The sequence below is a fragment of the Scyliorhinus canicula genome, chromosome 6, assembly GCF_902713615.1.
Source record: "Scyliorhinus canicula chromosome 6, sScyCan1.1, whole genome shotgun sequence".
NCBI classification, from domain to species: domain Eukaryota; kingdom Metazoa; phylum Chordata; class Chondrichthyes; order Carcharhiniformes; family Scyliorhinidae; genus Scyliorhinus; species Scyliorhinus canicula.
This window is the reverse complement of record NC_052151.1, coordinates 139,499,917-139,523,228: the sequence shown is the minus strand read 5'-3', so window position 1 is coordinate 139,523,228 and position 23,312 is coordinate 139,499,917. Positions and strand designations below refer to the sequence as shown.

The window sequence follows — 23,312 nt, the reverse complement described above, 5'->3', positions numbered from 1 at the left end:
CCCTTCCCCACACACACAAACGCTATGATTGCTTTGTCTAGCGTAGTGAAGAAGGCCTTGGGGATGAAGATTGGGCGGGATCTGAATAGGAAGAGGAACCTGTGTAGCACATTCATCTTGTTATGACACCCTGCGTGAGTACACAGTCAATTCCAGACCCCAGAGTCCCTACATAAGTGAATTAACCAATAATTTGTGTTTTCTGATATCTTCAACCCCCGACGTCCAATGAGTTACAGGCCCATCCTCCATCCAGACACACACAAGATAGACGCATAATAAGGGTTGGAGAGGATTTCAAAAATGGGGATCAAGGGAAAAGGTTCCAGATTAATCTTCACTGCTGCAAGCCTCTGGGAAACAGATTTATTCAAGCGATTCAGCTCAGCGCAGTTTTGTCCTTTGACCACCAGATGACGCTGTATACAAGTGTTCCAGGTTGGTGCAATTCTGCCCTTCTACCACCAGGTGGAACTTTACACGGGCTTCAGGTTGATGTGCTTCCACTCCTTTACCACCAGATGGAACCTCTGCCTGCCTGAGTTACTACTGGGCTTTAAATCAGAATGTTTGCAGGCATTTTGTTTACCTGATTTCTGTGCAGCAACACTCTGGCTGTGTTATACCGAATGCTCTCAGTTTAAGCTTCAATTTGAGATCTCCCAGCCCCTCAGACAGTTAGTGTTACAGTGGTAGCACAGTGGTTAGCACTGTTGCTTCGCAGCTCCACGGTCCCAGGTTCGATTCCCCGCTGGGTTACTGTCTGTGAGGAGCCTGCGCGTTCTCAGACAGGGGGAACATGCAGACTCTGCACAGACTGATTTCTAATCCGGGTCTCTGGTGCTGTGAAGCAACAGTGCTAATCAGTGAGTTACCGTGCCGCCCATTACTGATGACTTAGGCCTCTATATGACGAGTCCAGTTTCCACGAAATGCCTCCACAATTATAATTGTGATGATGCTGAGGAATGGTCATTTTTAAAGTGTGCTTTAAGAAGCTGTGGTGAAATATTGGCCCTTTCAACAAATGTCAATTTTCTTTTAGGACTGGTGAAGATGAAAATCTCCCCAAATGTTTGGTATAACAAACCTTTAACGATAACATGTAATATTAAAGACAACGTAGAAAAGGTATCTTGGATCATCAAAGGAAGCGAAGATTATGAGGAAGCAATTATTTCTGATCGTTATTACAGATTTACAAACGATATTGAATCTACGTCCACACTTCATATAAATGCAACTTCAATTTGGAAAGGTAAGGTAAATTGCAATAAGATTACAGCAAACATAAATTGTGAATCACATGTTGATACTTAACTGATGACTCCAAAATTCGATGCAATAATTTCCTGACATTTCTCCACTTTCTGTAGGATGTGGACACTATTTTGTTTTAGGGTTTATTTCTATCGCTTATGCTCATTTTAAGATTGCATTCAATTCTTAACAGCAAATGTCAGCAGTAAACATTAGAACATAGAACAGTACAGCACAGAACAGGCTCTTCGGCCCTCGATGTTGTGCCGAGCAATGATCACCCTACTCAAACCCACGTATCCACCCTATACCCGTAACCGAACAACCCCCCCCCTTACTCATCTGAAACATTAACCTCTTTAGAGGTGAATGCATGGTGCCCACCATTACCAACATGCTGCTCTTTCCAAAGGGCTGGCAGAGAACTGCTGGAAGGAAATTGCAATATTAAAAACAAACACATCCACTAGGCCAAAGTCCAGTTGAATAACCACTGTGGCTGATGCTCTCAGCTTCTCCCCTCCTATTTCCTAACCTCCCCACTCCAAAAAGAGTCACTTGCAGTTTCTTCCCAAAGCATCAGGCTCAGCTTGGATTGGATTTGTTCATTGTCACGTGTTCCGAGGTACAGTGAAAAGTATTGTTCTGCTTACAGGCCAGACAGATAATTTCATACATGAAAACAACACATTGGCCAAACATAAATACACAATGTAAATATATAGACACCGGCACCGGCTGAAGCATGAAGGAGTATAATACTACTGAGTAGAGAAGATGTGTGAAGAGATCAGATTGTAGTGATAGCATGGTTGTGTTGTAATTCACCGACTGACCACTAGGAGTCTCATTAGTATATAAGTGAATGTTAGATCAGATGATCTCAGACTGACGAAGGAGCTGGGAGACAGATAGTGGTTTCTGCATGTTCATAAAGTTATTTGTGGTGATGCGCATCACTGTAAATACACAAGGGGTTAATGTAAATACATGTAGACTAGCTAGACACTAGAGGGAGCACCAGAGACATGACACACAGACACTCAACCAATATATCAGTTCGATAGGACACGACCAATGGACATTCACGATACACACAGAGGTGACACGACCACAGGAGGGCATTACACCAACCCATATATAAAGGACACCACACACATGATCTGCCTCTTTCCAGTGGAGACAGTCAGTGAGTATAGACACAGGGTTGATTCAATATCACTCCCACCACGTGGATTGTAGCAGACGGGTTAGTCAGTCTGGGTAGCTATAGAAGGATTAACAGTAGTGTCAAACTCGAGTAATAGAAGTGTAAATAGTTTAATAAACGTGTTGAAGTTATTTCCTTTGTCAAGTGCTCCACAAGGAAGCCGCTTATGTTACGCTTAGAGCATAACAAGACATGGTACTAGGGGTGAACTGTTTCAATCCATATAGCTGAAATTCAGCGTACAGTGACAACCAGCAACAATACCCAGGCGAGATGTTCGAGATCCCGGTTCCGCAGCGGCTCTAGTGCCACGGCGATCTCCGCGAAAACTGGCGGACATTCCGCACAGAACTGAAAGGTCCGTTTGCGCATGCGCGAGAAGCCGTGCATGCGCAATCGCAAAAACGTCCCCCAGTACAGGAACAGCGATATGCGCATGTGCAAACGCTTCCTACGTCTGACGTCACATGCGGCATGACGTCAGAGGCCCTGGACCATGCCCATTTAAAGGGGAAATGTCCCTAATCCCGAAAAAAATCTCTTAAAGCCGTAAAACAAGCCTCTCTCACCTGGAATGACAGCACAATGTCTCAAATTGAACCAGAAAATGAAATTAACCTCCGAAGAACCCTGCAACAAGCAGTTACCTACTCCCAAACCGATGATTCAGACCTTGAATACTTCGACACCGACCTTTATATATTCTCTGGACATCGCGAGCCCCATGCCAGCTCCGACATAAACAGTGATGATATGGTCCTGGAGGACTACGACTCAGACGAAGGTTTTTTCATTAGAAATGGCGAACCCCGTACTGAATCCGACGCAGACGCAGATTCAGTCTTCGCATTTGAGGATCTTCAGCCCAGCATATACGACATCCCGACTTGTGAGTGCAGGATGATGCTGAGACCTGACACCAAGAGACAGAGAGTGGTACAAGCCCACAGAGAGCGGCCTGCTGCCACACAGAGAGTGGTCCACACACCGCTAAGGGTTCCCGACTCCACGATATAAGACACGCAAGACTCCACACCGCAGTCCTTGCATGAACAAGAAGTGACTCCAGTGTCACAAGCCTCCACAGCGAGCTCGTGGACAGCCTCCACGATTGAAGCAATGCAAGACTTCAACGCGCAGTCCCGAGGAACAAGACCATGAGGGTCTAGCAACCTCCTCTGACCAACTAGCAGCAGACGATGCAAGTCTGCCATGCTCAAGTAAACAGCAAGAAGACTATGATAGTCTACCACGCTCCAGTGCACAGCAGGACGACCGTGACGGTCTATCATGCTCCAGTGAAGAACAAAGCCACGATGACAGTCAAAGCCCAAATGAAGAACAACAGCAAGACAATGACAGTCCACCCACATTGTATGAGCCACCAGAAGATGACTCTGATAGTCTACCCAGCCCAAGTGAACAACAAGAAGCTACTGAGGCTCTACCCACTGTATGTGAGACGAGTGACGACAGCATCCCACTTCCCATACAAGATGTGCAATGTGACAGACCTCAGCTAGTGTGTACAGAGGCCCTCGACGATCACAGTGAGACCACTGGTGACTCCGGTGACGCCACGTTACTTCCAACCTCATTCGCTCGAACCCCTCCACAAGTCAATGCATTCCTGTATGTTCCGACTCCAGACGTGCAGCTTCAAGAAATCTCAGCTGACTCCAGTGAACCTGCTAAGACTCCGGACAGGGAGCACCGACAAACCACAGCTGACTCAGGTGACACAAACCAGACTCCAGACAGGGAGCATGAACAAACCAACACTGACTCAGGTGAAACAGACCAGACTCCAGATGGGGAGCAACCAAACGCCGACTCTGATTCACGTAAGCCGGACGTTACTCCAGACAGGGAGTGCCGCAACCTCAGTGACGGCACGCTCAGGGTGACAGCAGATGCCACAACGACAGGAGATGGATCACTTGACACTTACACTGGGTCAGTAATAACAAGTAGATGCTACAGTCCAAGAGGAATACACCAATATTCACCACAGCTATATCCTCCCAAGCCATGCCCACACATTGTTTCCACACCAGCAGTGCAGTCAATGACAGCTTATGCTGGACAAACCCAGTATTCAGGCATGCAGCAGCCAGCAGTCTATGCAGCATCTTCTCAAACAGGCCAGCACTACGGATTGCCCACTAATGGAATCAAGACCAAAGGAGGACTACAGCAAGCGCAATCTGCGCTACTGACTGGATGCCTTAGTTACAGCCCAGGATTTGCTGCACCCCAGCCTGGCCAGACGGCATATTCCTATCAGATGCAAGCATTTGGCCAGAACCAGTATAGACAGTATTATTCAACTTCAACATAGGGCACATACGAGTGACGACAGCATTCCACTTCCCATGCAAGACGTGCAATGTGACAGACCTCAGCTAGTGTGTAGAGGCACTCGACGATCACTGGGAGACCACTGGTGACTCCGGTGACGCCACGTTACTTCCAACCTCATTCGCTCGAACCCCTCCACAAGTCAATGCATTCCTGCATCGAATGATACTGTTGATGGTACCTCTTCAACGTCAACACCTTATCGGCTACAGGCACAGTGGCCCTAGATCTGGACCTCCCCCACGAAGCCATACCATGCGCACGTGATGGGTGTGAGCACGCTGTCAGCAGACAGACAGGAGTCGGACAATGGCATAGACTGAGGAGCATTGGAGCTCTGTTCACGGTGGGTTAACAGTACCCTCCTGAATCATAACCCGCTGACAGTGCCAACACAGACCCATCACCCTGGAGTGATGTAACACAGACCCTGGGAGGGCGGAACAAGGTGAATGTGGGTGGGTGGGTGGGATGGTGGATGGGTAGGTGGGAGGGGTGCAATGATGGCTGCAGCCAAGTCCTATGAGACGTGGGCAAGAATGAGGGCCTCCCTGGCTCCCAGGGCATACCAGACCCTTGCTGCCGCCTCCTGTCCTCCATTATCAGGGTGTTCCTGCGATCCTTTCCCGGGCTTGCCCTCCAGCCCTTCCTTGTCCTCCACCTCTGACGAGGCCGCATGTGTCTCCTCCTCCACCTCCAGCTCGTCGCCCCACTGCTGTGCCAGATGTAGAGGGCAAGCAGACCACTACACAGCAGGCAACCCTATGTTGGGTGTACTGCAGGGCACCAACCCTATGTTGGGTGTACTGCAGGGCACCAACCCTATGTTGGGTGTACTGCAGGGCACCAACCCTATGTTGGGTGTACTGCAGGGCACCACCAGAGCGGACGAGGCATTGGAACCACATTTTCAGCAGTCTGATACAAACCTCAATGACAGCCCATGTGGCCGCTTTGGCCTCATTATATCGGGTCTCCACATCGGTCACTGGCTTCCGCACTGGCAATATTAGCCAGATCCTAAATGGGTACCTTTTATCCTCCAGAGTCAACCGGTCATCCTCAGGTGTCCGTGAAGATGCTAGAGGTCTCTGACTGCCTCAGGATGTAGCTGTCATGCAGATTCCAGGGGAAGTGCATACTCACACGTGCTTGATCTGGAGGTGGTGCTCGCACACAAGTTAAAGATTCAGGGAGTGGAATCATTTTCTGTTAATGAAGTATGCTGCTGGACCAGCCAGCGCCCGCAAGGCAACATGCGTCTATCTGTACCTGGGCCTGAGACAATCCTTTGTGAATTCAACTTAACTGAAAAGTGAGAACTCAACATAAGTGTCCTCAGTGCCTCTGTAGCCAAATAGTCAGCATTCTGAAACATCGCCTGAAATGAGAGACATGGGGCGGGATTCTCTCAGCTGGGGCCAGGCCGGAGAATCGCTGCGACCAGCGCGAATTGCACCATGCTATCCCGATGGAGAATGAGCGCCATTGGCCCCAGCGTGGCGCCAGCCGGGGGCCGCTCTACGGGTTCTCCGCCTGGGATGGGCCGAGCAGCCAGACCGAAAAACTCGAGTCCCGCCGGCGCCATTCTAACCTGCTCTTAGCTGGTGGGACCTCAGCGTGGAAGGGTCCGGGGGCGGATTGTGGGGTGGGGGGAGGTGGGGACCGACCCCAGGTAGGGGGGGGCTCCGCTGTGGCCTGGCCTGCGATCGGGGCCCACTGATCGGCGGGACGGCCTCTCGGGCTGGGGGCCTCCTTTCTTCCGCGCCGGCCCCTTTAGCCCTACGCCATGTTGCATCGGGGCCGACGCAGAGAAGGGAGCCACTGCGCATGTGTGTGTTGGCGCCAGTGCCACTGCGCATGCGTGGACCCCGCGATGCCCAATTGATGCCGGAATAGCAACTGGAGCGGCCAGAATTGCTGATCCTGAGGCCATGTTGACGCCGTCGGAAAATGCGACGGCGTTTACGATGGCATCAACACTTAGCCTCAGGATCAGAGAATCCTGCCCACGTTGTTGAAACTTTTCATCTTTCACTCATCAGGACAAAGAGAAGTGTCATAATATACACCAGTATATCATGGTGCAGACACACACACTGATGGACATACACTAGGACCAATCGACATGCATAACACCGCAGCCAATCACCAGTTAGAGCACACTCACTATAAAGACAGAGGGCATCAGTTTTCCCGCTCATTCGGGATGCAGCCTTTCAGAAGTACAGAGCTTATAGTTTACAGCACAGATTCTCACCGTGTGCTGAGTGATCAGACTGGTTCGGATACGCTCAGGTCTTTAGTTAATCTAACATCGTGTTAACCCACAGCAATAGTATGTTCAATAGTTTATAGTTTAATAAAATAGTGTTGTACTATTTTAAGTGTTGGTGGCCTGTATGTGTCTCATGGATCCAGAGCACCCAACACATCATGGTGCCAGTAGTTGAGGGATGTTAGAACTTCTTAGACCTACCTGCAAGTGATCTGCCTTCCACCAATATACAGCCATCCTGCAACATGGACAGTGTCCGCCCGCCGTCGCCGCTCCGCATCACCGATAACCTAGGGGCCAACTGGAAGATCTTCAAACAACGCTTCCAGCTCTACCTTGAAGCCACAGACCTGGAAGCTGCTTCAGACGCCAGGAAGATTGCTCTCTTCCACTCCATGGCCGCGGACCATGCCATCCACATCTTCAATTCTCTCACCTTCGTCGATGTTGAAGATAAATCTAAATTCAAGACAGTCCTCCTCAAGTTTGACAGTCATTGCAACATTGAGGTGAATGAAAGCTTTGAGCGCTATATCTTCCAGCAGCGCTTACGAACCTTTCCAATCCTTCATCACCTACCTCCGTATCCTTGCGCAGTCCTGCAACTACAGTTCCACCTCCGACTCCATGATACGCGACCAGATCATTTTCGGTGTTCAGTCGGACTCCCTTCGCCAGCAGCTCCTTAAGGTCAAGCAGCTCACCCTAGCGATTGCGATCGAGACCTGCGTGCTGCATGAACACGCCACTAATCGGTATTCCCACATCCAGGCCGCTGAAACGGCGCGGCAAGCTCTGCACAAGGCAGAACTGGTCCAAGTCATCAAACCACGCCAGGGCCTCAGCCTGGATGAGGGCGGCCATTTCGCGCGCTTTTCACGGACTCCCGCGCTTGGGCGCACCGAACGAGGGGATGTCGACGAACGTAATGCGCAGGCGCGCACCACACCTGATCGCACCGCGCATGCGTGGTGATGCAACAAACGCAATGACGCAACTGCATGCGGCAAATTTGGCTCCGCCGTATCATGGCAGTGTCAATGACGACATTGCCAACACAGTACTCAACTGCCCCACTTGCCAGCGCTTTCAGCCGGCCCAACCACGGGAGACTGCTGCCCCATGAGTTGGTCACGTCACCTTGGACCAAGGTGGGCATCGACCTGTTCCACACATTGAGTAGGGACTATGTTCTGATTGTAGACCACTTTTCAAACTATCCGGAGGTGATAAGATTGCACGACCTCACTTGATCCGCAGTCATTCGGGCGTGCAAAGAAACATTTGCTCGGCACGGCATCCCGCTCACGGTGATGTCGGACAATGGCCCCTGCTTCACCAGCCAGGAATGGGCCAGCTTCGCCCGCCGGTCCAATTTCACCCATGTGACATCCAGTCCCCTGTACCCCCAGTCCAACGGCAAAGCAGAGAAGGGAGTTCACATAGTCCTATGCAAGGCCGCCGATGCCGGGTCTAACTTCCATCTAGCCTTGCTGGCCTATCGCTCCGCCCCACTGTCCACTGGCCTGTCGCCCGCACAGTTATTAATGAATCGCACCCTGAGGACGATGGTGCCGTTTACCCATGTACCAAATCTCGACCATGTTCCAGTTCTTCTCAAAATGCAGACGTCTCGGGCGCAGCACAAGTCGACTCATGATTCCTGTGCTGCTGATCTCCCCGCTCTCACTCCAGATGACAATGTTCGTGTCCATCTCCCGGATGGTGGCTGGTCGGCAACTGCTGTTGTCCTTAGGCAGGTGGCCCCCCGCTCCTTCCTGGTTCGGCTACCAGATGGCTCCATTCTGCGCCGCAATCGACGCGCCCTTCGCCTCGTTCCACAATCGCCTCGTGATCCTCCGGTGTTGCCTCGCCCTCCTGCTGATCCTGCCACGGACTATGCAGAGCTTCCTGTCACTCTGCCTCCTCCCGACTGTGATGCAGTCCAGCCTGCTCCTGAACTGGCAGCTCTCGACCCACCCTTGAGGCGGTCAACCAGAATTCGTTGCCCACCTCAGAGACTGAATTTACAAACTTCTCAAATTTAAGGACTCTCTGAGCTGTTTCCCTGCCTTGTTTGATCGTTTTATTGGTTTGTATAGTATTGTTCTCGTTCATTTTGTTGCATACTATTTCTCTGCACCAGGCACCTTTATTTTGTATATAGCTTAGTTTCCCTGTACATAGTCCTGTAAATACATCTTTGCACCATACATATAGTTAGGAACATTGTCCACATACACACACACACTATTTATTGACACATACAACACATTACAACACAATGTGCATTTCCATAGACTTTTAATGGAGGAAAGCAATTCAAAGTGCTTCAATGAAGTATCATGAGACAAAATAAATGCTGAGCGAAAGAAGCTGAGAGCTTGGTCAAAGAGATGAGTTTTCCCATAGGTTTTGGGGGAGATGGGGCGATGGGGAGGTCGGGGGGGGTGAGGTTTGGAGATGAAATTGTGGAGTGTTGTGTCTGGTCAGCTGAAGACATGGTCACCAGATGTGGGATGAAAGTAGTGGGGGCTGCACAGGAGGCTGTAGTTGGAATGGAGACATTTCAGAAAGTTGTAGATTTAGAGAAGATTTTGAAGGGCTCGATTTGTGAACGGAACTTGGTGGGGGATAGGTCAAGGAAGCAAGACTTTCGGATGAAGTTTTTGGAGGGTGGCGAATGTTGGGTAAAGTCGAATCCAGAGATGGCACAGGTAAGGGTTTCATCTGCACGTAGGGGCTGGTTTAGCACAGTGGGCTAAATAGCTGGCTTGTAATACAGAACAAGGCAGCAGCGCGGGCTCAATTCCTGTAGCGGCCTCTCCGAACAGGGGCCGGAATGTGGCGACTAGGGGCTTTTCGCAGTAACTTCATTGAAGCCTACTTGTGACAATGAGCAATTATTATTATTAGTGATGGCGAGGCTATGGGGGCAGGAGATCGTCTCAATGTTATTTCTCTCATTTGGATGCTGTGCAATTGTGAATATCAGTTGAATTTATGTCTCGATCAAGCTTACCTGCGATTCGCAAAGTGAGAAGGGTAAGTTATTCCCAAAGGAGGACCATCGTATTCTCTGTTCTTGGTGGGTATATGCCAGTTTTTCCATACTTTTACTGAGCATGTGTTTTCTTTGTTTCCTATTGTATTGCCAGGTTATTATTGCTGTCGATTCCATTTTTCAAATCGAGCACTGACACATGAAGCTTGTGGAGATTCAACGATTTATCTTCTGCCTGAGGAAATAACACCATTTCAAGCAGGATATACATTGGTGAAGCCAGGCTCGAAATTAGAAGAGGAAGTTAAATGTTGCATCAAAAATGATGAAGAAAAGTATTATGTAATATGGAAAGAAGGAAGCTTAGGTAGGATATATTATGTCATGTTTTTAGTAAAGTTTGTTCTCAGTCAAAGTATGAATACTTTTCTATTTATATTTGCACACCTGTTAAATATTCTGATTTCTTGTCTGAAATGAAAATGTTAAAATTCTTCTATTTTGTGATCTCGAAATGCCACATCATAATCTTCAGGGTGGCACAATGGGACAGTGGTTAGCACTGCTGCCTCACGCGCCAAGAACCTGGGTTCGATCCTGGCCCCGGGTCACTGACCGTGTGGAGTTTGCACATTCTGCCTGAGTCTGCATGGGTTTTACCCTCACAACCCACAGATGCACAAGATAGGTGGATTGGACACTCTAAATTGCCCCTTAATTGGAAAAAAAAAGAGAATTGGGTACTCTAAAAAATTTTTTTAAAGTGATGAAAATCTTCAACTAGTCACAGTTTATAATCTTCTGAGTCCCAGAGTGGAATTTTCTCATCTGTTTGGCTGTGTTGCTGTGGGCGAGGAAACCGGAATCATGGCATCCCCATCGGCACAGTTTCACACTGGACTATTAGCACTTATTTTTTTTAATGTTCACGCCTTGCCAGTGATGAGATGGCTCTTATGTGCCCATTCAGGGATCAACAGCATTTCAATCGGGGAGGGAGGGGCGCTATATTAAACGCCTCCCCTGCACTTGTTCGAAGTCTAGCCAAAGGGATGGCTGCTGGTTCTTCGAGGGAGCACTGACCAGTGGAGTGGCATTCTTTAGCATGAGAGGTATACTCTCAATCGGGGTGAAGGCCATTGAGTAAGGTCACCAAACACAGCATGGGAAGCTGTGGAAGCGCTGGTCAGCGTCCTGCACAGGAGTGCAATCCATAGGGACTTGTAGTTAGGAACATCAGGAAGGAATTTTTGTCTCACTACTTGGATTGCAAGGGTAACTGGAGGAGGCACAACATATTCTTTCTGAGAAAATGGTGCCGTCACTCCGAGACAAGTAGGCTAACACTGTGAGGATGACTCCTGCAATGAAGACCTTGGTGCAGGACCTGCACTCTATAATGGGGTATGTCCCCACCATGGTTCAAGAGGACAAACTCAATGATGCAGGACATCAAGTGCATGCTGCAGGCACTTGTGGACAGCCACCGCGTGCCAGCACCAGAGGAGGGTGGGCCTTCTGGATCTTACTCCAGCTGTCCCGCTATCCCACGGAGAAAACTCAGGAGGCCCTTGATTTCACATAGGAGGAAGGATCAGCTGATGCACAGCCCAGGGCCTTCCACCTAGGTGACCCTGAGTGTGTCTCATCCATCTGACTTCCCGTTCCTGTGACCGACAAAGGTCCAGCCCCACATACCGAGCAGAGTGGCATTACCACACAGGTGCTGCCTGAAGGCAGGCTGGGGCCCTCCAGGTCTCAGCCTCTCAGCCCTCCAGAGGACGCCCATCAAAGTCATCTCAGGCAACAGAGCATGGTAGGCAGCAGGCCTCCACCTCAGCTTGGATCCTGGGGAGATATCAAGATGTAGTAGCTGGGTTGGGCAGGTTAAGAAATTATGGCACCACAGCATGGGCACAGATGATATTAGGAACTTTTAGATTTTGAGCATTTATGTAGTATGTGAGCACCTATGTTATGTATTCCATATCAGTTTTTGCTCTCTCTCTGTGCCTCCCAACTCTCATTTGATTGCTGCAAGATCTGTCATCATCGCCCGCCCCGTTTCCCAGCTTCTCGCCCCGTTGCAGCACCAAGTTATGGAGGGTGCAGCAGAACAATGCATAAAATCTTTTGGGGGGTATACTGGAGAGTGGTCTTGAAGAGGTGCAAGTGTGGGGTGAACTCCTGTCGAGTGCAGCCCCATTCAGATGGAATTTCACATTGGCCCTGAACGTTCTCTTGAGATCCGAATCCCACAGCCCAATACTGGCTATCCTTATGCCCTTTCACCACCTGCACAGAAGGGTTTCTCGTCTGGCTGCTGCTCACTCTTCAAGTCCTTGCCCTCGTCTTGTCAACTGGTCACACCTGCGGGTGCCTTGTCATTTGCGGAGTGGAGTTCCCTCTACAGAGGAGTCCTCCCCCTTACCATGAAGGTGTTGCATGCAGCAGTTCCAAACAACCATTGGTTGCATTGATTCATGGGCTCCCAAGATAGCTATCCTTTTTGCGACCTGGTGGAGTCCGTGGACCATGCTTTTACAGGTTATGGTCGACTTTTCATTTTTAAGGGATGTGAGCGTCGCTGGTTAGGCCAGCATTTGTTTCCTGCCCCTAATTGCTCTTGAGAAGGTGGTGGTCAGCTGCCTTCTTGAACCGTTGCAGTTCACCAAGTGTAGGTACACCCACAGTGCTATTGGGAAGGAGTTCTAGGATCTTGACCCAGTGACAGTGAAGGAACGGCAATATATTTCCAACTCATGATGGTGAGTGACTTGGAGGGGAACTTCAAAGTGGTGGTGTTCCCATGCATCTGCTGCCCTTATCCTTCTAGATAGTATTGGTCGTTGGTTTAGAAGGTGCTGCCTAAGGACCCTGGTGAGTTCCTGCAGTGCATCTTGTAGATGGTACACTTTTCTGCTGCGGTGCGTCGGTGGACGAGGGAGTGTTTGTGGAAGGGGTGCCAATCAAACGGTTTGGATGTCCTGACTGTGTCAAACGTCTTGAGTGTTGTTGGAGCTGCATTCATCCAGGCAAGTGACGAAAACATAGAACATAGAACATTACAGCGCAAGTACAGGCTCTTCAGCCCTCGATGTTGCGCCGGCCTGTGAAACCCTCTAAACCCATCTACACTGTTCCCTTATCGTCCATATGTCTATCCAATGACCATTGAATGCCCTTAGTGTTGGTGAGTCCACTACTGTTGCAGGCAGGGCATTCCATGCCCTTACTGTTCTCTGAGTAAAGAACCTACCTCTGACATCTGTCCTATATCGATCTATCAATTTAAAGCTATGTCCCCTCGTGCTAGACATCACCATCCGAGGAAAAAGGCTCTCACTATCCACCCTATCTAATCCTCTGATCATCTTGTATGCCTCAATTAAGTCACCTCTTAACCTTCTTCTCTCTAACGAAAACAGCCTTAAGTCCCTCAGCATTTCCTCATAAGATCTTCCCTCCGTACCAGGCAACATCCTGATAAATCTCCTCTCTCTGAACTCTTTTCAATGCTTCCACATCCTTCCTATAATGCGCCGACCAGAACTGCACGCAATACTCCAAATGCGGCCGCACCAGAGTTTTATACAATTGCAACATGACCTCATGGCTCCGAAACTCAATCCCTTTACCAATAAAAGCTAACACACCGTACGCCTTCTTAACGACCCTCTCAACCTGGGTGGCAACTTTCAGGGATCTATGTACATGGACACCGAGATCTCTCTGCTCATCCACACTACCAAGAATCTTACTATTAGCCCAGTACTCTGTCATTCTATTATTCCTTCCAAAATGAATCACCTCACACTTTTCTGCATTAAACTCCATTTGCCACCTCTCAGCCCAGCTCTGCAGCTTACCTGTGTCCCTCTGTAATTTGTAACATCCTTCCGCACTGTCCACAACTCCACCGACATTAGTGTCATCTGCAAATTACTCACCCATCCTTCTACGCCTCCTCCAGGTAATTTATAAAAATGACAAACAGCAGTGGCCCCAAAACAGGTCTTTGTGGTACACCACTAGTAACTGTACTCCAGTCTGAACATTTCCCATCAACCACACCCTTGTCTTCTTCCAGCTAGCCAATTTCTGATCCAAATTGCTAAATCACCCTGAATCCCATGCCTCTGTATTTTCTGCAATAGCCTACCGTGGGGAACCTTATCAAACACTTTACTGAAATCCATATACACCACATCAACTGCTTTAAACCCTCATACCACCAGTTTGATCACCTTCTCAAAGACCTCAATAAGGTTTGTGTGGCAACGACCTACCCTTCACAAAATCATGTTGACTATCCCTAATCAAATTATTCCTTTCCAGATGATTATACATCCTATCTCTTATAAACCTTCCAAATCTTGCACACAACAGAAGTGAGGCTCACTGGCCTAGATTACCGGGGTTGTCTCTACCCCCATTTCTTGAACAAGGGGACAACATTTGCTATCCTCCAGTCTTCTGGCACTATTCCTGTAGACAAAGATGGCTTAAAGATCAAAGCCAAAGTCACAGCAATCTCCTCCCTAGCTTCCCAGAGAATCCTAGGATAAATTCCATCCGGCCCAGGGGACTTATCTATTTTAACACTTTCCAGAATCGCTAACACCTCCTCCTTATGAACCTCAAGCCCTTCTAGTCTAGTAGCCTGTATCTCAGTATTCTCCTCGACAGCATTGTCTTTTTCCTGTGTGAATACTGACGAAAAATATTAATTTAGCACCTGTCCTATTTCCTCGGACTCCATGCACAACTTCCCACTACTGTCCTTGACTGTCCCTACTCTTACCCTAGTCATTTTATTCCTGACATATCTATAGAAAGCTTTAGGGTTATCCTTGATCCTACCTGCCAAAGACTTTCATGTCCCCTCCTGGCTCTTCTTAGCTCTCTCTTTAGATCCTTCCTAGCTAATTTGTAACTCTCGAGCGCCCTAACTGAACCTTCACGTCTCATCTTTACATAAGCCTCCGTCTTCCCTTGACAAGTGTTTCAACTGCTTTAGTAAACCACGGTTCCCTCGCTCGCCACTTATAGAACAGTACAGCACAGAACAGGCCCTTCGGCCCTGTTGTGCCGAGCCATGATCACCCTACTCAAACCCACGTATCCACCCTATACCCAACAACTTCCCCCTTAACCTTACTTTTTAGGATACTACGGGCAATTTAGCATGGCCAATCCACCTAACCCGCACATCTTTGGACTGGGGAGGAAACTGGAGCACCCGGAGGAAACCCACGCACACACGGGGAGGACGTGCAGACTCCACACAGACAGCCGGGAACTGAACCTGGGACCCTGGAGCTGTGAAGCATTTATGCTAACCACCATGCTACCGTGCTGCCCTTTTTAAAAAATAATTATTCCCCAGAACACTTCCTCCCTGCCTGACAGGTACATACTTATCAAGGACATGCAGTAGCTGTTCCTTGAACATGCTCCATATTTCCATTGTGCCCATCCCCTGCAATTTTCATCTCCATCCGATGCATCCTAAGTCTTGCCTCATCGCACATCATAATTGCCTTTCCCCCAGCTATAACTCTTGCCTGCGGGTATACCTATCCCTTCCATCACTAAAGTAAACATAATCGAATTGGTGGTCACTATCACCAAAGTGCTCACCTACCTCCAATCTAACACCTATCCTGGTTCATTACCCAGTACCAAATCCAATACGGCCTCAGCCATCTCGTGTGGCCTATCTACATACTGCGTCAGGAACCCTCCTGCACCATTGGACAAAAACAGACCCATCTAAAGTACTCGAAATGTAGTGTTCCAGTCATATTTGTAAAGTTAAGTCCCCCTAATAAGTACCTTGTTACTTTCGCTCCTATCAAGAATCATCTTTGCAATCCTTTCCTCTACATCTCTGGAACTTTTCTGAGGCCTATGAAAAACCCTAACAGGGTGACCTCTCCTTTCTTGGTTCTAACCTCAGCCCATACTACCTCAGTAGACGAGTCCTCATCAAATGTCCTTTCTGCCACCGTAATACTGTCTTTGACTAACAATGCCACCCCTCCCCCTTTCTTACCACCTTCCCTGAGCTTACTGAAATATCTAAACCCCGGCACCTGCAACGACCATTCCTGTCCCTGCTCTATCCATGTCTCTGAAATGGCCACAACATCGAAGTCCCGGGTACCAACCCATGCCGCAAGTTCACCCACCTTATTCTGGATGCTCCTGGCATTGAAGTAGACACCTTTAAACCACCTTCCTTCCTGCCGGTACACTCCTGCAACTTGAAACCCTACTCATGACCTCATTACTCTAAACCTCCTGTATACTGGAGCTACAATTCAGGTTTCCAATCACCTGCTGAACTAGTTTAAACCCTCCCAAAGAGCATTAGCAATTTCCCCCCCCCCAGGATATTAGTACCCCTCTGGTCCAGGTGTAGACCATCCCGGTTGTAGAGGTCCCACCTACCCCAGAATGAGCCCCAATTGGGTCCAGGAATCTGAAATCCTCCCTCCTGCACCATCCCTGCAGCCACGTGTTCAACTGCTCTCTCTCCCTATTCCTCTCGCTAGCACGTGGCACGGGTAACAACCCAAAGATAATAACTCTGTTTGTTCTAGCTCTAAGTTTCCACCCAGCTCCCTGAATTCTTGCTTTACATCCTATCCCTTTTCCTACCTATGGTGTTGGTACGTATGTGGACCACATTTGGGGCCTGCTCAATCCTAAAACCGTTGTGTAATTGGTACGCTAAAGGGGGAGTAACAGAGTCTTGTACAATTAGCAAATTTTTCATGTAATAAACGTTTTTTTCATGTTTTTAAGACTAATTAGCAGTCCTGTAACTCAGTTCCTCCATGTTTGATTATGAAAAAAATAAAATTTTCCTGGACTGACAACCAAATCGCAAAAATGCGATTGGGCGGAGAATAGGATGCGACTCCAAAATTGTGGCGGCAACCGATTTTGATGGCAAATCACAATTCTCTCCGTCACCTTGATAGCGCATCAATGGCGTTCCAGAAGATGTACGTACAGTAATCACCGGTATTCTCCGGGTCCGCGGCATTCACCTCCGCTGATGGGCCGAGTTCCCGACTGCAGTGCTCCTTGTGCTTTTAGAAATTGTGAAACCAGCTTCATGGCTGGTAAAGGAAAGAAAGAGGAGGTACGATATGGAGAGACATGATTTTGGGCTGTCAGCCACACACTGGCCAGGCTGGCTGTGGTGGAAGGGCCCTGCCAGAGGTAGGGGAGGGGGAGAGTGACGGTGAACAGGTCGAGTGGCCAGGGTGACCCCCCCCCCCAACGAGGCTGTGGCGGTGTCCAGGTCCACGGACCGCATTGCCGCGGCCCTGCAAGCAGCCACCTTGCTACGCACCCCACTGACCACCCAACCTCGGCCCCTGGTTCTGCAGAGTGACACCGCCATATGGTGCCATCAAACCCACCACCCCAGACCCAACCCTCCACCGTACTCCCCCCACCTGGCAGCCACCCACCTGCGGACCACCCAGGGCAACATCCACTGTAGCCCTTATGGGGACATTGGGGGCCGCAGTGCAAGAGGAGTACCAGCTGATGGTTCCCTGATGGTGCCAACATCAGAGGCCCCCACTGTGCCCCACGGTGCCGGGCAACAATGGGACCGGGGTGCAGAGATGGGATGTGAGAGCAGAACCGCAGTGCCAACCAGGGCCACCATGTAGCCCATTGGACCTGGTTGGGCCTGGGGCTACACACCATGCTAACATTTAGCCTTTCACATCCTATAGACAATGGATATTGGATGATGGTCTTCCTCCTAGTCGCCAGAGCCCTGGGAGATGCCCAGTGGCTGTACGAGCTGGAGCTGCTCGAGAAGGAGGAGGAAGCTGCAGCAGATGGAGGCTGGCTACCCAAAAGGCCAAGAAGGAGGTGCAAAGGAGGTGCCAGATGAGGCTTTGTGTGCACCGGCAGTACCTGTCAATCGAGGACCTGCCGGGCCAGGCATGCCATTAAAGAATCCGGCTGAGCAGGGGGATATAGTGTGACATAACTGCCAGACCATGGCACACTTGGCACTCCGGGGCTACGGGGGAGGACACTCGCTCCTGGTGGCCATCAAGGGGATGATCGGTCTAAACATTTGCGCCACGGGATCCTTCCAGGCGCCGAATGGGGTCCTGTCCGGGATCTCACAGATCTCGGTGCACAGGTGCATCCGTGCTGTCACGGAGGCCCTATAGGCCCAAGCGGATCAATCCATCCATTTCAATGTGGACGGAGCCCACCAGGATGCCCGGGCAGCAGGGTTTGCCGCCATCGAAGGGATGCCCCAGTTCCAGGAGGTGGTCGACGGGATGCACGTCTCCTTAAGGACATCTGCAGCTAACGGACGCTGTATACAAACCGAATGGGGTTCCACTCGATGAACTGCAGCTGATATGTGACCAGTGTTGGCTCCAGGGTGACAGGGATTATCCTCTGCGGTCATGGCTGATTATGCCTATCCGGAGGCCACAGACCAACACAGAGACGCACTACAACGACGCCTATATAGCAACCAGGAGTGTGATTGAGTGGTGCTTCAACCTGCTGAAGATGCGGTTCAGGTGCCTGGATCGATATGGAGAGGCCCTCCAGTATGATGCTGAGGAGGGTCGCGCCCGCATTGGGGCGGCCTCCTCCCCCCCTCTCTGTGATACATACCTGCCACATTACGGGGTGTGGGCCCTTGGTTGGCAGTTACACCACGGGTCTGGTTCATGGGATAGAGGATGATGACAACCCGCTCTGCAATGAGCTTTGTGCTCCACATCGTTCGACAATGTCTGACCCTTGCCCATGGCAGCACTAAACACTGTTCACATTGTGTGATCCCTGCATGAGTGCTGGCCATTCCATCACATTGTCCCATCGGACCCCTGCGGTGGCAGGGAGGGGACGGTCAGGACAGGTGGGGGGGGGGGGGAGGAGGGTGAGAGCCCCAGGCCATCCCCAACGTATGCCCATTCACCCCCCTCCTCTCTGGCCAACCTAGTCCAGGCCCACCCCTCACACCCATCTGACAGAGCACCGAGGCAGGTTGTAACTGTGGGAAAACAATGTGTATACAGATTTGTGCATTAGCCCCCTAAAACTAAACTGTGCCCTGCACTCAGGCCAACCTAACTAGTTTCTAACTTTCTGGCCTTAACGGGCTGTAATGCTTCATTTAGGTGGATCCCCAGATGGTACAGCAGGAGTGGAGGCGGCCTGCTGTGATTCCTGCGACCGGGATCCCTATTGGCGGCCGCCTTATGGAGTGCCCGAGCCGGGATGTGTCCTGCTCTGCTCAGAAATCCTAGGTACCGTGGTGCCACCCTGTTCTGCCCACTGGCCACCAGATGCACCAGGGACAGGAGTGGAGGAGAGTCCGAGGTGTTGCGGTGTTCTGGCACCTTCCCTGTGGGAGTCACCGGCATGGGCCCCATCATCTACTCCTCCATCTGGGTGCGCGATGGCCCACGGGCAACTCCATAGGACGGGGGTGCGAGCGGAGCTATCCCCTGATGCTCGCCCGCGATCTGGCGCTGCCAGTCCTTGAAGCCCGCTCTGGTTTTAATAAGGGTCTGCATGCTCACGGCCATGGAGCACAGGGAGTGGACCATCTCCGTCTGGGACTGCACCACATCACCAATAGACTGTGCCACCACTTTCTGGGTTTGTGTCACATCAGTCAGTGACTGCGCCATCTCCCTCTGGGACTCGGCCACCTCCCTCTATGTCTGTGCCACGTTGGCCAGCGCCTGGACAATGCCACCAACATTCCCAGCCATAGCCCGCTGTGACTGGACCACACTCAGAAGCACTTCTGCAGTCTCCAGGAGGCTCTGGCACACAGTTGCCTGAAAGGTGGCAGCCATGCCCTGTGCCTCAGCCAGCACCTGCACAGATTGCTCCAGCCCTTGGACATGCTGATCCATAACCAAAACTGTTGCATCCAGTGCCTTCACTCCGGATGCCATCCGTGCGGTGTTGGCTTCGGTGACACGGTTCGGTGACTACCTCCTGCTGCTGCACGCGGTTCGGCCCCTCCAACTGCTCCAACTGATGCTCGTCGACAACCCCGCATGTAGTCCCTGGCTCTGTGACTGCATCTCCACAATCGATGGGACTGTCCGTTCCAGAAGCCCGAAACCCGTCTGGGCGACAGCTAGTCCCTGGGGTCAGACTGCCCACCGACTGTCCACCCCTTGGGTGTTCCTACCTCCACTTGCTGTACCGGATCAGTTGTATGGTGTGACCCAGATAGTGGTCCCAAGAGCCTCTTCACTAAAGTGCACTCCGAGGTTAGTATGTCTGGGACGGATCTGGTGGAATGTCGCTGACATCTCCCTCTCAACGTCCCGGCCCCACTCTCTCCATCAGCTCCGGGTAACTCTGTTCCACAGGCTCAGCATCAGGTTGGGACCCATCTGGGTCCTGGGATCCAGCAGACCTCTGACTGCTGTCTATCCTGGGGATTCCTGCCTCCACCTGCTGTGCATCAGCAGCAGTGTGGTGCTCACCCAATTGTGCCCCAGATGCCGAACCACTAACATTTCCTTGGCACTGGCAAGTGCGGTGCCGGCAAATCAGCTGACGAGCCTTCATTTGTTGCGAGAAGCGAATGAGGCCTCGTTAAATGGACCGATTAACGTTGAATTGTGTTGCCGGCCTCGCTGGGCCGAGCGCCTGTAAGCACGCGGCAATTCCCGCTCACGATTACACGTCAAAAATATTCCCGAGAATTGGGCCCTTAGTCTCAGAAACAGTGGTCGGGATTCTATGGTCTTGCGCTGGGTCAGGGAATTGCTGGGCCGATTGGTTGCCGGCGAATCGGCCGGCAAATTCCACCACGCCACTTGACGCCGGGCCGCTATTCTCCGCCGAGTTCCGCTGAGTGCCGCCGGCATTGTTCACGTGTGGTCCTACCTCGCCAAGTTGCGTGTGGGCCGGCACGGAGACGGCAACCCACGTGCATGCGCGGGACCCGTGCCAGCCATGGCGCGCATGTGCGGACTCGCCGCACGGCCGTGCTCGGCCCCCTGTGGGTTGAGGGATCGCTGCTCCTAGTGGCCAGATGACGCCGTCGTAAAACACTCCGCCGTTTACGACGGCGTCAATACTCTGCCGCTAAAATGGAGAATACCACCCAGAGTCCTTCCCTCGATCTTTCAGCCAGAGTTCCATTCTGGGCTCTTCCCATCCAGTTATTTTTTAAATATTTTTTGTTCTCCTCTTTTTTCACATTTTCTCCCAAGTTTACACCCACCAACAATAAACAATAATCAGTAACAATCCCCAGAACAATAACAACGATCCCATCCTCCCACCAACCCCCAAACATCAGCCCGCATGTTACATAAACAAATGACAAAAAAGAATCAGGGATTACCCATAATGTGGAGATGCCGGCGTTGGACTGGGGTGAGCACAGTAAGAAGTCTTACAACACCAGGTTAAAGTCCAATAGGTTTGTTTCAAACACTAGCTTTCGGAGCACTGCTCCTTCCTCAGGTGAATGTCATAGTCACCCATAGTCACCCTTAATATACACAACCCCCCCCCCCCCCAACCCTCCCACCCACCCCCCCCAACTAATGTTCAATGTTATCCAGTTCTTGAAAGTGCATAATGAATGATGCCCATGAATTGTAGAACCCCTCCGTCCTTCCCCTTAGTTCAAACTTAACCTTGTCAAGGGTCAAGTATTCCAACAGGTCCCCCCGCCACGCCAGGGCACAGGGTGGAGAGGCTGCTCTCCAACCCAGCAGGATCTGCCTTTGGGCGATCAGTGAGGCGAAGACTACAACATCTGCCTCCGCACACGTTTCCAATCCTGGCCTCCCGGGGACCCGGATCCAGCTTCACGTGCACCAGCTTGGAAATTGCCCTAAAAGCCTCCTTCCAGTACTCCTCTAGCTTTGGACAGGACCAAAACATATGAACGTGATTATCCCCCCCCCCCCCCCCCCACCCCCCCCCCCCCCCCCCCCACCCCCCCCCCCCCCCACCCCCCCCCCCAACGCTCACACCCATCTTCTACTCCTTCAAAGAATCAGCTCATCCTCGCCCTCGTGAGGTGTGCTCTGAATACCACCTTCAGCTGTATCAGCACCAATCTCGCACACGAGGTGGAGGCATTTACTCTCAGGAGCACCTCACACCAGAACCCCTCCTCCATATCCTCTCCCAACTCTTCCTCCCACTTTGCTTTGATCCCTTCCAGTGGTGCTTATCCTTTTCTAAAATAGCTCCGTACAATGCTGACACTACCCCCTTCTCCAGTCATCTTGTCGTCAGCACCTCCTCCAGCAATGTGGAGGCCGGTTCCTCCGGGAAGCTCTGTATCTCCTTCCTGACAAAATCTCGAACCTTCATGTATCTAAACATTTCTCCCTGCTCCAGCCCGTACTTCGCTTCCAGCTCCCTCAATCCTGCAAATCGGCCCCTAAGAAACAAATCTTTTAGTGTCTTAATCCCCTTCTCTTCCCATTTCCGAAAACTTCCATCCCACTTCCCTGGATCAAATCTGTGGTTCCCCCCAATCGGCATTTCCCTTGACCCTGCCCCCAACCCGAAGTGTTGGCGAAACTGCCTCCAAATTCTCAATGAAGCTATTATTACCGGACTCCCCGAGTATTTCTCCGGAGCCATCGGGAGCAGCGCTGTTGCTAGTGCTTTCAGTCCCAACCCCCTGCACAAACTCTCCTCCATTCTGACCCACTGGGAATCAACCCCTCTGACCCAGCTCCGCACCTTCTCCACATTCACTGCCCAGTAGTAGTACATCAGGTTCGGGAGGCCCAAACCCCCTGCCTGCCTTCCCTTCTGTAGCAGCACCTTTCTCACTCTGGCCACCTTCCCTCCCCATATGAATAAGGTGGAGATGCCGGCATTGGACTGGGGTGAGCACAGTAAGAAGTCTTACAACACCAGGTTAAAGTCCAACAGGTTTGTTTCAAACACTAGCTTTCGGAGCATTGCTCCTTCCTCAGGTGAATGTCATAGTCACCCATAGTCACCCTTAATATACACAACCCCCCCTCCTTCCTCAGGTGATTCACAAAACTGCTCCTTCCTCAGGTGATTCACCTGAGGAAGGAGCAATGCTCCGAAAGATAGTGTTTGAAACAAACCTGTTGGACTTTAACCTGGTGTTGTAAGACTTCTTACATATGAATGAGGTAATCCTCCCCTCAATC

General features: G+C 50.8%; 1 protein-coding gene across 1 annotated transcript in view; it reads left to right on the top strand.

Annotated features, from left to right (window-relative positions):
- The window catches only part of LOC119967535 (adhesion G-protein coupled receptor F3-like), a 103,577-nt gene that overhangs the window by 27,103 nt on the left and 53,162 nt on the right, over positions 1-23,312 (top strand). The window contains exons 5-6 of the mRNA XM_038800216.1: positions 1,046-1,258; positions 10,268-10,480. Coding sequence (XP_038656144.1) covers positions 1,046-1,258; positions 10,268-10,480 — 426 coding nt within the window. The remainder of the gene's footprint in view (positions 1-1,045; positions 1,259-10,267; positions 10,481-23,312) is intronic.